At 40.4% G+C, this 17,159-nt stretch overlaps 1 protein-coding gene across 1 annotated transcript in view; it reads right to left on the minus strand.

Moving 5' to 3' along the window:
* DMXL2 (Dmx like 2) overlaps positions 1–7,880 on the minus strand; it is a 47,603-nt gene extending 39,723 nt beyond the window's left edge. Inside the window, 1 exon segment of the mRNA XM_036389828.2 lies at positions 7,768–7,880. Coding sequence (XP_036245721.1) covers positions 7,768–7,854 — 87 coding nt within the window. The 5' untranslated portion in view covers positions 7,855–7,880.
* Between the last annotated feature and the right edge of the window lie 9,279 nt (positions 7,881–17,159).

Here is a 17,159-nt window from a genome sequence, read left to right on the forward strand (position 1 = left end):
TAAATCAAGAATTTGAGCTCTCTATTTACTTTTTCTTTTGTTTGTTTTAGGTTTTAGTTGATTTTTTTCTCCCTTCCAATTCTTGTTAGAGCAAGGCAGCCAAGCCAGGAGCATTTCTTAATGAATTTGCATGTATCTTTCTTCAATAGGTATGTCTTGTATCCCCATCTGCCTTCTTTATTATTTTTTTTTAATCAAGATTGTTAAGGGATTCTTTTCTATAACAATGCAATTTCTGGGCTTTTCTGAGTTTTAAGAAGTGCACATTACTATAAAACTGCAAAACAACAAAGATTTCTTTTGGATATACTGTTGTGCAATACACTCTATATTCTAAAGAATTTGTTTACGTAGTAGCTATAGAACAGGACAGCCTGCAGCACTTTTTATTGGCAGGATAAATATATACCTGTCTGCCAACCTTTCACCTGTTCTAAAAAGTTTAATCACTCCAGATTATCTGTCCCACTGAGCTCCCACCTTCAGGCACAGAAATCTCTCCCTAGGATCAATCTCCACTAAGCCTTTTACAGTAACCAGTTAAAGCTGGAAGTTTCTTTCCTTAAAGCAAGTTTTCCACTGATTCCAATGCAGTAGGCAGAAATTTTATAACAGCTGAGTCAAGCAGAGAGAGCAAGTCCTCCACAGTGAATTTCAGATAGTACAAAATTACTTGTCACTTCAACTTGTCCACTGGATTTTTCACAATAATTTCCAAAATACTGAGTCAGCCCTTGCCCTCGACTTTGAGCTCAATCAGTGTAAAGAGTACTTTATTGTAAATGTATGAAAGTTGTATTTGTATTGATTTACCACCAGTGCCCCTCAGTGGCTGCACTAAGATGAGGGTGCAAGACAACCACTGGAATCAGAATGGACAGTTTAGGTCTCATGACTTTCTATGTCTACTTCTAATTCTCCTGGGAAGGAGCAACAAGTGAGGAAGGCTGAAAAAAAGAGTTTAATTTAGTGAAAGTACGTGACTGCATGGAACAGAAAGGAACAGCAATGCAAGCAGCAAAGCAGAAACTCAGTCCCCAGAAATTAATACACCATACAACTGCACACACAAAAATGAAAATTGCAGATAAGACAGATTGTCTAAAAGATTTCCAAGGTCACCTCACAAAAATAGAGTGACACAGTGTTGTGTGAGCCATAATAACCCACACTGCTGTTCTGGGAAGCTCTGAGGAACTGATACTGGAGTGATTCACAATGTAAGCAGCATTGCTAAAAGGTTGTTGGAGTGAGATTATCTGTGTAACAGAATATCCCAGCTCCTTGATGACTTGGCTATGTGATTATTAGACTCAGTCTGGAAGGGAGTAAGTTATTATTAAAATTGAATAGGATTATTTCCAGAACGTAAGAGAAAGAAAGATGATTCTGAAATAAGTTCTGGCATTGAACAGAAAGTCCTTTTGTTTCATTGCTTTCCTATTTTTGTACTGGGATTCTTTACAAAACAAGCTTCACCAGCAGTGTTGAATACTAGATGAAACAGTATAGGCTCCTCAGTATGAAGGAAGAAGATTAAGACCAGGATGTGAATGCCCAGAAGTAGACAGGAAAATAAAAGCACATCCTCTTGTTCCAACAATTTATTCAGAATTCGAATATTCACAAGAAATTTATTCTCCTACCTAAACTTCAAAGGGTGAGCATTAAAACAGAAAAGAATTGACTCATCTTCTTTTCAACAGTCTTCCTCATAACTACCAATACAAACCTACTAGAAGATGTGACTTAAATTATCTAAATAAAAAGAGGTGCTGATCCACTTTAAACAAGGACTTAAACCTTTCAAATACCCTATTCACTGCTGTTATTCATAACTTGAGTTGCAAATTTCAAACTACATTATCCATAACTTATCATTAGTTGCATTTTTATTAGCAAGAGACATGTATGTGTGTGTCAAATTATAAAAGGAAAAGGCTTATCAACTTCAATTTCCTTATGCTTAGTGTTCTTAAACATGCCCATTTGTATGTGTTAGTACAGCTCATAATGCATGAAACAGAAAATATTTTATACTTGGCTATGTCTGTTTATTCTGTGAAGCAAAAGAATTTAGTGTCTTTCCCCTCAAAAATTTTAGTTTTTCATCTCTCCTGTCCCCTGCCTGCACTTATTCCACCAACAAAGCATTAATTTTTCAGCTAATTATTAACTATTTAGCATATTTTTACACAGGTAAGTAAAAAGGTGGTTCTTATTCATCAGGATAGAGAGATCTCTTTCCTTTGTGAAACTTATTACTGTCACTTGTAGCCATCCTACTCTTTGCCTGTGTTTACTGCTGCACCAACAAGTGACTCAGCAACCTGAGTGGGGACCCCTTGGTTAGGGGGGTAGGCAGAACCCATTCCCAGCAGCAGGACACCCGCCTTCAGCTCTAGGCTGTTAGAGCAAGTGCTGCTATCTCTTGGTTCTGGGGTCATTTTCTGAGTGTAGATATTTGTTCTGAGAATGTGCCTTATTTCTTGAAAATATATGAAATCTTAAAATTATTTTATGAAGTAAAATCATAAGAACACATGTTTGAAAAAGATCCATATAGTTTTACGTATTAAAAGACATTTTCATATTTCATGTTATATGCCTACATACAAGTTCTTCATTTGATTGCTTTTATGCAGCTTTTCTGATGTCTTCATTATATTAACATGTTTATACTTGAAGAGAACACTTTTTATTAATATGTTTATACTTGAAGAGAACACTTTTCTGTTAAATCCTCTTTTCTTTTGTCCTTAAGCTGGTAATGCAGCAGAAACCCCCCACAGTGACAAAGAACAGGGAAGTGTCGTAATATTTAACATCAGTAGTTCCTTCCTAAGGATTCAGCTGACAACATCTTCATGAGGTCATTTGTGCCACCACAGGTCTCTCCTGCCAGAGAAACAGAGGCCACAATATTGGTGGTAGCAGACTGACAATCTGCCTAGCCTGATAAAAGGAATGGAAAATTGGTAAGCCATACAGACAGGAAAGATGAAAAATACAGCACTGAGATACAGTAATGGATGAGAGCAGCACAGAGCTCTTAAATAAACAGAATTATGAGCAGTGACTGAACAGAACAAGTGCAGTAAGAACCACCCACATGGAGTATCTGCCAACCTCCATTTCTAATGTCACTGATAACTTCAAGGAGAAAATTAAATGGAGTTGCAAAACCGCCAGAATGCAAGGATGACTTGCAGGATCCATAAGCAATTAATAAGCTGTAGTTTGCCAATGTTTGCTCTATCTGTCAAGATCTGGGACCACTGAAATGAACAATTACAAAACTTTAATTGAATGCAGGAGCACCACACAGAAGTAGGACATTGTGTCCTAGTCTAACAGTTTATGCTATATCCTCAGTTTTCAGATAATATGAAAGCAGCACATGCTTCTGTCTTTTTCAGCTGCTCATGTTTTCCAGTTTGCTTCTGGAACTAAGAGACAGGGAAACAATTATTCCTTCACAGGCTCTTCTTGGTTTTTCCTTTTACAAATACTTCTCTCCGTATAAAAAGCCAACAAAATTCTCTTTCTATAACCTGCAACTCTTTACAAATTTGGCATAAGAATAATAAAACACAAGTCCTCAAGCTCCTGTGTGTACTATCAGGGATGCAGAGGCATTTCAAGATGGTAAATGATGTGGAAGAAAAAGAATCAGTGCTATTAAAAACCAGAAATTCATAAACATCTAAAATTACGTAAATTAAAACATCTATTGAAACCTGAAAGTCCGTACTGAGCTTAAAGGACTACTCCAGTAAAATAACATTCATCTTTAAGTTTCTGGCAGAAATTCCTCCACCTTCCACTCAGCAATGAAGACACCTGAATCCTGAACTGTTTCCAAGCTCTCATCAATGGACAACACTTGCACTTCCTCCCCCTCCTCCTTCCAAGTACTTCTAGAATTACATACACTTAATGCAAACTAGCAAAATAACTGAGAAACAACTCCTAACTTACTAGTAGCCCATGGCCTGTAAAACAGGCTTTCCTCAATTGACGTTTCAGACAAATTCACGATTAAATACTTTACAACATGCTTAAACATACAGAGATAAGAAAACTTAGTAAGGATTCAGATATAAGCATCTCTAATCCAGTTTACATAAAAAGAGTGCAGAACATATAGATATATGTAAATAGTAATAAATAACTGAGAGGGATTTGCAAACAAGTGTTTTAAGAAGGATGAAGTAGTGAAAAAAGTAGGAGAACCCAACACAGCAGAGCAAACCTATTCTCAGTTGCTGTATCTTGTGGACATCTGTGTGAATGAAGGTTTTGCTGGTTTCAATGAGATTAAAAAAATTATAGGTGTGTGGGAAACTCATCTGCAACAGCTTCTGGAATTCACCCCATGCAGCTCCAGGCCAAGTGTCAATACTGGCATGAAATACATTAAGAAGCTTGTCCTTTTCAAAAATGAAAACTAACAAATTAATTTTTTCTCAGTTTTATCAGTAAAGTTCTTAGATATCCCTAAAATCTGACCTGATTTTTCATTAAGAATGTTTATAGTTTTGTATTTTGTACAATCAGTGCAGAAGTAAATATTATTTCCTGTTTGTCTGACACTTGAAATTTTTATACTTACAGAAAGAATCCAGCCTCTAGGTAAATGACAAAGCTATTTTTATCTATTCATTTTTAAACCCAGACTAACCTTAGAAACAGTTACATTCTGTTGTAGCTGCTTAACCAGCTCTTTCAGAACAAAAGCTGAACGAAATCAGCTGTGGTTTGAAAAATGCATTTTACTCCCTTTAAAAGCTTATTAGCTACCAGTTAGACTGAGGCACAAGCACCTCTTCTGTCAAGGCAGGGGGTGTGCTGTAAGGCCCTCTGCTTAAAGCTCAACCTTCTGTAAACTCACTTGTGGAACACAGCTAGCAATATTTGCTAAAATGAGAACATGAACTAACAGCAAGCTGAAAAGTGCACAGAATTATTCCCAGAATTTCTGCCATTCAGTACTTTGACCCTTTGCTTAAGCAGTGTCTTTTCCAGAGCTCAGATGAAGGAGGCTGAGGAGACTGTCTGGTACAAGATAACATTATTTTTTTATTATTATTTGCTTGTTATCACCCTTCCAACAGTTTTTCCTGTGTATCACTCACTCTACCAGACCATCCAGCAGGCACCACACATCTCTGGGCCTCAGCCCTTCCTTGGGAAAGCCTGGATATCTGTCAGGATTGTGGCAGGCAGATGTGGGAGCTGAGGGAGGAAAGGACCCTGCATCTTCCAGAATAAGCACTGACAAAACCTTTGTAGCCAACCTACAGACACCTGTCTCTATTTCTTTGGAAATCTATAGTTTTATGGAGCTGCTAATACTTGTTTTAGCAGGTTTTAGCAGGAGAAAAATAGTGGGATAATTATTTCCCTGTCTTATTCTCAGAATACCTGATGACTTTAACCAAAGCTTTAAAAAAGTTGAGGCAGACTGTGTTATCATCTTACTCTAGCTACACCGACTTGGAAATTAAAAGCTTACCTTTATCCCCAGCAAGGAGTCATGTAAACAAGCCAAGGACAAACCACAGAAGAAGGGAAGAATGAAGAACCTGAGAATTGCAACGTCCCTAATCAGGTTAGAAGAAAATGTGTTTCTTCTCTCAGAATGCTAAGATTGCTGGACTTGGGCATCTAAAGTACATTCATCTTAAGAGGAAGTTTCTCCTACTCCTCCTCAAGAAAAAAGGGAAATACTTCCAAACCTATTAACTAGTGGGTACATATATATACATACTCAAACCATTATTCTGCTGTTAAGCAGAGTATTTTTAACAGCAGTGATTCATTCCTGCACACAAAAAAGCTGTGTTTTCAAGTGCCTGTGATGAATCAGTTGTAGCAATTTTGAACCATTCTCACGCATTCTCAACGCCCCAACACCAACCAAAACGTGAGTGGGCACATGTGCACACAAACAGCAGCTCCTGTGCCACAGCCCTGTGGATTCCCACAGACACCTATGGATTCCTGCAGATACCTATGGATTCCCAGAGACATCTATGGGTTCCTACAGACAGCTGTGGGTTCCTGCAGACACCTAGGGAGTCACAGTGTGCTGTGCAAATCTCCCTTGCCCTCCTGCCCTCTCCCTGCCCTGCTGGTGCTGTGAGCCAGTGCCTGACAGGTGCTGGGGCTTCAGAGCATGTCTGCAGAGTCAGGCTCTGTCACCTGATTGCAAAACCTGCCTCAGGATCTGAGCTGAAGCCCAGTGGTTTGGGGGCACAAAGCTCTGTCCATACAGGTGATGTCGACTGACAGAATTTGAGGTCAGGCACTAATGAACTGCCTGCAGTCAGTGGTAGATGATGATTCTACCAAGTCACACAGGTAACCAATTTCCTGAGAATCTGGATATAAGACCTCAAACTGTTTGAAGGCAGTTTTTAACTGTACAGTTTACTCTAGGATCAAGACCTAAAAGAACAGGAAATAATATCATGAAGACAGAGAATGAAGAAAAAGCAAAGAAGAAAGTTACAGCTATGGAAGTCCATATTAAAAGATACTTATCTCTTTAGTTCTTGTTTGCTGTATTACAAATAAATTGGATACAGCAGCCAGAAAAAACAGTGTGGTCTGTTATATGTAGCTCCATAATTTAAATCCTACCAAGCAATCCTGCATCATTTTGGAAGATGTTACCTTTGGTCTTGGAAAATTATTGTATAAACCACAATATACATTATGACTCATTACTGATATTATCAAAGCTATGACAAGAATGGGCATAAAGTTATGTTGCATAATACTATTTGATTGACTTTTCAAATTATCATAGTAAAAAGAAACACATTAGAATGTGAATATGAGTAAATGACTTCTTATATAAATATCAAAAGTAAAAGAGGTCCCTTTAATAACAGTATGGCTGCATAGCAGCAGAATGAGGAAAATAAAGACAAACATGGCACCTTTTATTTCTTAAGACTCTCCAGCATTCATTACTGAAATAAGACATTTGTGATAATTCACTGCAAGCTTTAAATGTTTCACGACTCTGCTGACGTTTATCTTACACCAGAAAGGATGCTCTGCATCATTTTGCTTGGAACTGGTTTGTGCCTGGGATAATCTCTTTACTATAAAATGCAGTAAGACAAGTGATACCTAAAGAATAAGATACTGATTAGAAGGCAGCAGGAAAACATTGCAGAAACTGATCACTCACTAAAATCAAAGCATACCAAGCACACATAACCTAACGGAGTGAAATTGACATTAGAAATTGTCAATAAACAAAAATAACCTGTGAATGAGAAACAGATTGCTTTATAAACTACGGGGCTCTCGAAATTCACTTAGTGTGTCTCTTTATCGTCTTTTCCTGTTTCTTTTCCAGTTTGAGAGGAGCATTTGACAAATTTGTGTTTTATCAGGCTCAGTAATGGAAGGCAGACGCTCATCAGTAGCAGGCAGGCTTCGTCAGAGCCCCAGTGCAACTGGCTCTGTGCGCTTTGCAGATGAGATATAAGCACATCCAAATATATTTTAAAAAAATTAAAAAATAAAGACAGACGGAAGCACCCAGCGAAATCTGAGGACACACACCGGGGGGTTTCCCCGGTTGATACAGAGGACGGGGCGCTGCCAGGGCTGCCAGGCGATCCCCGGCCGCCCCCAGACCCGCCGGTCCCGCAGCGCCCCCCGCCCGCCAGGCTCCCCTCCCTCCGCTGTCCCCGGGCCTACGCCCGCCGGGCCCAGGCCGGCCGCGGCCGCGGCGCCCGTTACCGTGAAGGGGGTGTCCTGCACGCTGCCCACGGAGTACCCGTTGTCGCCGGGGTTCACGGCTCCGGTCAGCACCTGGTGCAGATGCATCGCGGCCGCGGCCCCGGCCCCGGCCCCGCCGCGCCGCCGGGACCCGGATGGCTCCACGGGCGCGCGCGCGAGGGCCGGCGAGGGGCGGGGGGGGGGGGGAACGGGAGGGGGGTGCGCGCGGCAGCGCACGCGCCGGGCAGCGCCCGGATCAGGTGAGGCGCGCGCGCGCGCGGGCGCCGCCCGCTGCGCGCGCGGGAGGCGGGCCCGGCTGTGCGCGTGCCCGCGGGCGGGGCCGGTGGGGGGGTTGTGAAGGGAGCGCGCGGGGCCGGTGAGGGGGGCGGGCAGGAGTCGGTGCCGTGAGGAGAGAGGGCTGGCCCCGAGCGGGCACGGACGCCGCGGCGCCGGGAGGTGAGCGGGCCCCACTCGCCTCTCGGGCGACAGGCACGGGAGCACGGCTGCTGCGGCGGCGCCGCCGCTGCTCCGGCCCGGGGCGGCGGGAGGCGTGTCCCGGGAGCGCGGCGGGCGGGGCGCTCATGGGGAGCCGTGTCCTCAGCCCGGCAGGTGCGGGCGCGCCTGCTGCACGGCTGCCGCTCGGTAGTTAGACGTACACACACACATATACATCTGTGTATATATAGTGCTTCCGAGGGTGGATTGGTTGGTTTCCGTAAGGGCTCCTCTCATTTGGTCATGTCCCAGAGAGCTTGGGATGCTCTCGGGAATGCACCAGCGTCGTTCCAGCAGTGCCCGCAGCGGGGCCGGGACCTGCCCGCACTGAGGGGACTTTGGTTAACGTGTTCAGTTGAATTTCGTGCACCTCACAGAAAATACCGCCAGCCTTTTGCTGCTTTATTTGTAATAACGGCCAAACACTCTGGGAAATTAAAGCCTTTAAGTATGACTGTCCTTCTCTGTCTCAGAGGTGTGGAGGAGACTGGATCCTGAAACTCTCTTGGAAGGGATTCTAAACTCTGAGTGGTGGAATAAAAATACTCTGTGTGCTGTGTGTCATGAGATAAGGAAAATTCACTGTTTTCCAGTCCTAGGTCAATAGAGTAGTCTCTCTGCTAATACTTGAAGCTGCAAAGCTCCCACTCCTTTGAAGGCTATGACAGTATTGCCTGAGTCAAGGCTACAAGATTCATCCTACTTGTACTGCTTCTTAAAAGTGTACATCCCATACCACATAAATTAAGTGCTGCTCAAAGGGTAGAGGTAAATAAACACAAAGTCAAGTTACATTGGGATGGAAAACACATTCTTATGAACACTTCAGAATTTGTCTACTCCCATGCTTGTTAGAGGCAATCCCTTTAAAAAGGCCACAGTGTCTCTAGCTGGTGAAAGGAAAAAAGGAAAAGGAGGTGAAAGGGAAAAAGGAAAAAAACTATTTAGATCTTGAGTTGACCTGGTTAAACGTGAAAGAACTATCTAATGTTCGTGTGCTTCAGCTCACTATTCCATAACTTTTCTGATTGAAGGCTCTTCCATGTAAGAAGTGTAATTTACAACTGATTTTTATTTTGAGTGAGATTTTGTTTTTTAATGCCTGCAACAGGACTTAAAGGCAAAAAGTGCTTTGTGGGGCTTTTTTTTTTTGGTTGAGATGTTTGTTTGTTTGTTTTAATGAGTGGAATGAAGTCCAGCTAATGCCTGAAAAGGGCAGCTGGCTTTTGGATTGGCAGCTGTAATAAGAATGAGCAACATGATCTAAAGGAAAGGGTTTTCCTGGTTGTGGTGGCATGAAGTCTTCAGAGAAGTACCTGCATGATTGGTTCAGTCTTGCTAGGTACAGACATGATGAGAGAGAGTTTTGGTTTTCAGTTCAGTATTCCTGGTGAGAATACTGTAGCTCTTGTGGCTGAGGAAACGTGGCTACCTCTGTACACAGAACTTTGAGCAAGAGTCATTCTCTAAGTATCTGCAGATAAGGCCTCCACATTCTTCCTGAAAGCAAACATTTTCACCTGAGTTTTGCTGACAGATTGTTTTACCCACCTGAAATCATGCTTCCTTATTAGTGACTTAAATGCCTTATATTAAAGTAAATTTTGGTCCGTGTGACTGTGGTTTCTATATGTGAGACCATGAAACACTCTCTTCCATGTGTATGTATATATATATATAAATGTAAAATAATAGTAAAAATATGTAAGGGGCCTTCAATCTTTTAATCTCCCCTTTAATTATTGACCATCTTGTTGCCTTATTCTATGACTTTATTTTGTTTTTAACTCTAAACAAAAGTTCCTGCAGTCCTTCTGGTGGAGTCTGTTTGCCCAGGAATTCCCTCTTTGGCTTGACTTTGTGAGAAGAGAACTTCCAGCACCTCAGGATAGCGTCTGCTGCATACAATCAAAGGTCTGTTTAATTCATGCTAATAAGCTACAGCTGGAGCTGCTTTAGGTGGTGTTTTAAGCAGGTGTTAGGGAGGCTGGGAGTACTTTGCTCCTGGTTTGGTCTGGTGGGATGAGTTGGATGACCTCTCGAGGCTGTCTGCATCAGGTATGTGGGTGACTGTACAGCTTTGCCTTTTCTTCTCCAGGTCCAGATCTAGAGGTGTTCCATAGCTGAGACTTCAGTCATCTTTTCTGCTGCTTCCAGAGAGAGAGGGAGGCAGAGGAAAGGGATCCAAGTTTGGAGAGCAAACTCTGAACTCCATAGGTGCTATGGAGAAATAACTGCTTCCATTTGCTATAGGAAGCAGAGTTTTCACTTAGCGAAGAAAAGTAATCAGAAGTAAATATGTTTCTATATAGAAGTCATCATTATGTAAAAAAAAAAAAATCTAACAAATTTTTCTAGTTTTGCTTAGGGGTAAGAGCTAGGAGAAATGTTTTGCTTTTGGTAAAAGGTGGAGTATTTAATGGGAAGGCAGAAATTTCAAAAGGTTTCACAGTGAGATCAGCTTAGAGAAAGAAATGCTCATAAGAGGCATTCTGCTAGATAAATATGTATGTGAGACTGCCTTTTATTTCAAAGGTGAAATGCTGCCTTGGTATCTTGAAATTTGAAGAACATCCCCTGTTTCAGCCACTTAGTTGGGTTTGTGGTTCTGAAAGCCTTTACCATTCCACAAGAAATAGTGATCAGAATCTCTCTATTTTTATGATTCTGTGAATATTTTCCTCACGATTTTTAATGGTTGTCTCAAATCTTCTCTGGGTACACTTGAACAAAGTGTATTTTTCCCTCTGGAACAGCTACTTGTCTGTTTTTCTCTAGAACTCAAATTCAGGTGTTAGCTTGGAGAAAATAATGTACTTAAATCTAGAAGTTGTGATATCTGTTCTCTGCTATTAATTTTTGAGTTGCAACGTGTTCTTTTTCTCTAGCTTTGTTATTACTGTTTGAACAAGATTGTGTCTAGAATGATCTTAATATGTAAACTGTTGTTTATTTCTGTTGTTCATTCTCTGTGTGTTTCTCTAGAAGGCTTTGAAGGCATTCATTCACCCAAGAGGGATGGTCACTTCTACTGTACTCCTGAATAGACCTTGCTACAACACAGCTTTTGCTTGTTGTTTTTTTTGAAGTTCATGGCAACTGCTAGTCTTGCTTCCCTAGGGGTATCTAAGTGCTGAACACTTTTGGCAGTGCATAGGTGTCTAAATATTTCCCTCTCTGAAACTTTCTTGTCTATAATTCCCACAAACACTCACAAATCCGATATTAAAGAAGAAAAATATAGGATTGAGTTATTTGGTGATTGTTCAGTTGTAACTACTTAGATGTTAAGAAAACAGAGATGGAGTCAGCACAAATTACTTCTAATAGTGATATGTGGCATGACTGGACTTTAATGACAGGATTAAGTGCTAACTAGTTTTGTTGACTGAATTGATTCATGTGCTCTCTGTTAAATGCGTATCCTGTAGAGGTGTTTAATGAACCTTTTACTGAACAAATGTGGTCAGAATAATTTTCAGAGCATTGGGATCCTAATATATAGTAGGAGGCACTGTTATTTTAATGTACGTGTTTTTCTTCAAGTAGAATAGTTAGTGCTCTGCTCCCTTTCAGTTCTGATCAGTTGTGTATCCTGCCTTTCAATATGACTTCCAAACAACTGGAAAACAGAATCCCTCCAATGAAGTCACAAATGACCACATGTAATTTATTCAAGTGCATTAGCTCATGCAGCATGTACTTCAGCCTCCACTCTAAAAGATGACTTAATAGAATGACAAATTTTATTGTCAATTACACACTAACAACTTTGCTAATACATAAACAAACATTCAGACTGAGTTTTCTGATGGCACTAGGTGCATATAAAAGGTGTTTGGGGAATTTTCCCTGGCCCTTTTATTGGGGAGCAAAAACCACAAATCCCAGATGCATTCTGAGTCATATTCTACTCAGGATTTCAATTCTTCTTTTCAGAGGCAGATGTTTCTGTCCTTAAGGAGGTAATGAAAGGTGTTGCATGAATTTACAGAGCGAATTCCCATCCAGGAACTGGAGGATCCCAAAAGAAGATTCCAGTTATAAATTTCTAATGACTGTTGTCAAGCACAGTCAGGTCGTCAACACCAGCAGTTTTACAAGCATCACAGGAACAATGCTGCTGAGAAAGGCTTGAATTTAAAACTCTTTGTAAGAAACTTTGACATTTTAAAAGCTTCTTATGAGTTTAGGTTTGTGTTGCTTTTTTGGTAGCTCTTTTACTGGGCATTTCTTCAACTTCCAGGTGCCCTGTTATGGATGCCTCCTCACTTTATAGGTGTTATTAGGAATCTGTAAGGGTGGAATTTTTCTCCTATGCTATTTTCTTTTAGCTTTCCATATGGTACTGTTCTTGAGTTTTCCTGGCACCTATATAGGCTGATCTGCAAACATGCAGATCTGCATGTTTGCATGCTATGGGCTTTTTGCCTAACATTTTCTGCAGGTACCTGAATGCATCCTAATACAACATTTTCAATACTCACTTTTGGCAAGACTTTAACTACCTTAAGGCTGTTGTAATATTATTCATGCTTCTGAAGGTTGTTGTATGGGTTTTTAAGTTGAAGTAAAACCAACCAAGCTTGTAACATTATAGCTGTCAGTTTTGTTTCCTTTGAACTGCTGATGCAAATAACATGTGCAATCATGTGCATTTAGCTGCTGAAAGTCACTGTGAACCTCTTATTATATTCTTCTGTTTGCAATATTAAAACCCAATCAATGCTGTCTTTAAAGGTATGTTTGCATTTGGTGAGGAAGAAGAGTGGAAATGTATCCACACTGTTTATTTGTTTTGTTCTTTAGATGCTCAGCGGAGGCTTTGGAAATCAACACCTCATGTTGAGTACTTAGCTAGGTTTTCCCAAGTGCCCCCTGGAACATCTCAGTTTTCCTGTCTGTACAGGGAATGCATTACAAAAAGAACTGTGCAAAATAAGACTGAATTTGCCCCCTGTGCAACATGTCACAGTTAGGTGCAACTGAAACACTCTGTGCCAGTTGCTGGGGTTTAGTTTGGTTTTTTGAGGCTCTAATCATTAACTCTTAACTATTCCTGTCTCTTGCATAAACTCTCAAGCTGAACAATTGCTAATTAACTCACTGGCATTTTCTTGAGCTGAGCTCAGCAGTGCAATTTATCTCTATGGGCTGTGGCTTGGGCTGTATGAATGTGTTTGCTGTGGGTAATTTGGAGACCACAAGTATTTTATTTGCTTTATGCATTTCCAGGCAGTCTGTCAGGACAGATATGAATCACTTGAAGTGAAGTAGTTATCAATATTCCATCTCACTATCATAACTCTGAGGCATCTCCTCAGCTTTGCTTAGTGTGGAAATTTATTTTGAGATGTTGAGGGAGTTTCTTATGGCTAATTGACTTTTAAAAAGCTGGGGATATAAAGCAGACCACGTAGTTAATAATAACTGGGGCTGTATAGAAGTCTGATATTCTCCTCCACCTCCCAATCAGAGTAAAAAGTTGAAAATACAAAGTCTTCTGGAAAATGGAAAACTAAAAATCTTTTTAAAATTCCATACACCCCCCCCCCCCCACTTCATTGACTGCCTTGCAGCTGATCTTTAACACCTGCTCATAATTTGTGTGCATAGAAAAGCCTTTGAAAGTTTCTTGCAATAGTACATAAAGAACATTAATATTTAAGGTATATGCTGTATTCTAAAAATGGCATCTATGGAGGATAGCTCGAGAACAAAGTGCTATCTATGTATTCAGTTGCTAAAATAAATAATGAATCATGTAAGGTTTCTAAGAGGTAGCAGTAAGTTTGACAGGTGATATGCAAAGCTCTATCGACTCCATAGTTTCAAACTGGTGACTGAATTATTTGGGATTTGTATTACTTGTAATAAATAATGAAAAGCAAGTAACTGTTGACAATGAATATTTTTTGAAAAGGATTATATGTGCAACAACTAAGTTCTTTGTATCTTCTCTCCAGGGAATGTGAGAGGTCTGTAGAGTTTTCTAACTGGAGCTTCTCAGTGCAGTTGAGGATTGCTCGTTCCTGTGTCAATACATTGGTGAGGAACCTGTGGATTTTCTCTGGTCTTTAAGCAGATCTGCAGGATGATGCAGTACACGTAAAAGAAATTTGCTTTGCTCTTCATATCATATAGTACTGACAATCTCTAGGGTTATTTTGGGATGTGAACTGTGTGTTCTGATCTTGCAGACAATGCTGAGATTGTAATAAAGATGTATGTTTGTGGAAGACATTCTCTTCATCCTACAGCTGCACACAGGATATGAGAAATGAATGTAATTCTGGCCGTGGTTAATTATGTTCTGCAACAAATACACTGCAAGTGCACTCTGCTATCCAGTTGTGTACCTTAGGGCAAAATAAAGGGTGAAAACTGGGCCTAAATAAGCAAATAATTTTGCCAGTGAATTGATTGCTGGGAAGAGTACAGGTTTTCCTAAACTTTATGTATATTTCCTTGAGATTTTGTTGTGCTTTCCTGGTTCATGTCCCACCCTCCCATCAGTTTCCCTTTTCCCCTTTCTGTCTCCCTAAGCTCCAGAATTCCCTAACTCAGTTTAAACAAGTGCTGAAGTCACTTGTATACATTGAGGAAATTCTGGATGGCATGGAGAAGAGGGTTTATTTAGGCCCCCACTGTTGGTAAAACTGTGGTGAAAGTCTGGCCCGGGAGAGGAATGGATGTCAGTACCTGCAGTTAGTGGAAGTGATGCTGTTAAAGAGAAGGTTGATGTCACAAGGGCTGTGGCAGGGCAGCAAGAAGGGGACTAAGGAGGTGGCAGCCATGGACAGGCTTTATTCACTGCACTCCTCATGTCACACCTCATCTCACAGAAGGGCCTCCTCTTGTTTCACCAGCCTAAAGCATAGACCAGCTGTTTTTTTGACCTCAGTATTTTTTTTTTCTAAACTAGACTGGCTGAGTTTGGGTTATCTGCTTTTGCCTGAAAAGCAGAGGACAGTGTTAATTTTGTAGTTGTTGAAGGAGCAATGAAAAAACTGGCTGTTCATTGGGTACAATACTGGGAGAAGCCAGACCTGAGCACTAACTACTCTCAAATGGTAGGTGCTGAGCACCTCTGACAGGTAGCAATGTGTCCATGTGTTGTGAGGGTGTGCACAGGAATAAATGAGTTAAATGGTGGTGATATTTGCCAGCAGCGTGATATGGAAATGCTGCCCACTGCATCACACACAGCACACCATCTGTTCACAAAGATTTGCTACATTAAGAGAAGCAGAAAATGGTATCATTTTGCTTATGTTAAAACTTGTGGAAAAACTTTTGTTTTTTCTCTGGATGTTTATTATCTCTGAATTCAGGTTGTGTCTTTATTCACAGTACTTTGATATTCCATGGAAATCGCAAATTTAGGTGAAGGAGCCTCTGCTAAGTAAATACTTTTTTCTATATCTCATCAACATGTTTTTTTCCCCCTCGCTTCCAGCAAATGCATAATTGCAGTAATTAGGGCAGCAGGACAAGCAGTTTGTTATGTGGATCATAGAGTATTTTTTATATCTTATTGATGAGGTGACCACAAGGGATCATTACAGAATAACCTTGTAGTCATTGTTAGCAGACAGTCTATATTTTCATCTTTAGTGTTAAGCAGATCAAATAGAATAATTACAATTACTGTTGTGTTTGTTACTGATGGTGTTTGCCATTATTCTTGGCCAAATAACCTATTTAAAACATTTTTATTTTGAGTACTGGCTGTGCAACTCAACTAAGTCTGTGGTGTGGTCTGTTTGTAGAGGGTCTCAGACTTAGTGTCAGATACTCTACTGCAAAGATCTGTTTGAGCACCAGCTGTGCTGGGCTACTGAACTGTGCTGAAAGATCTCATGCACAGCATGTGATATCTATAGGAATTATATTCTGATATTCAAATGCTCTCTGATTTTTCTCTATCCTAACACTTCTTTGTGCCTCATTAATTTGTTTTGAAGCCATCAGCTTTCACTTAGCTAAAGAATCTGTCAGTATTTTGCTGGCAATGAGTAGAATAGTTGGTACAGCTGACCTTCTGCCTGTTCTTTCTGGGGATCCATGGAGCAGGAGACACCCAGGATGAACTTCTGTCTGTTCCAACAGTTTTTTACTAGTAAATAAACACCATGGTACAATTTCTGTTCCTGAAAGCAGTGGATTAGGTAAACTGTGGATCTGGCCTGCTTTGTGTCAAAGTAATGCTCACAAGCTCAAAAGCAACAAAGGGGTTTTCGTTTGGTTATGGTACTGGGCCCAGTTCCAACACAACGTTTAATTATTTCCATTATTCTTGGTACTAAATAAATGCATATAATGTTGAAAAGGAGAGATCCTTAGGAGAGTTGGATCAGCACTACAAATGATAGGATTGTTTGCTCTTGCCATCCCCAAGAAAGACAGTAGATATAAATCTACTTTGCAGTCTATTTATTATAGTTTGTACAGCTTAATTTGATGCTTGGGTGCTTAGACCTCTAGCACCAGTGTAAATTCTCCATCTGTGCAGTTGTACTAATGTAAAGAACCCAAATAAATTTACAGACCTGGCTGTTGAGTGGAATCTCTGTTCTGAAGAAAATGGAAACATTTTACTGAGAAATAAACCAGAACAACTATTGAACAGGAATTCAAAACCTCAAAGAAATGTGAAATAATAATTATTTTTATTATTTTGAGTACTAGACACTGAACTGTTTGAAATGTAATTTCCTCCCACCCCCAAAAGTGGGTAACAGGAAATCTGGGAGCTGATGCTGGAAAAACACCAGGAATACTTTTCACTTCCAACTGCAGAGACTAAAATGAGCTCTAATATTTTTTTTTAAATTCATGAAAGATATTTATGGGTAATATCTTTTGCATTATAGAGCCCAAAGGCCTAGGGGAATTATGGTGTTATATGCATTTTA

This window comes from Molothrus ater, chromosome 13 (genome assembly GCF_012460135.2).
Source record: "Molothrus ater isolate BHLD 08-10-18 breed brown headed cowbird chromosome 13, BPBGC_Mater_1.1, whole genome shotgun sequence".
NCBI lineage: Eukaryota > Metazoa > Chordata > Aves > Passeriformes > Icteridae > Molothrus > Molothrus ater.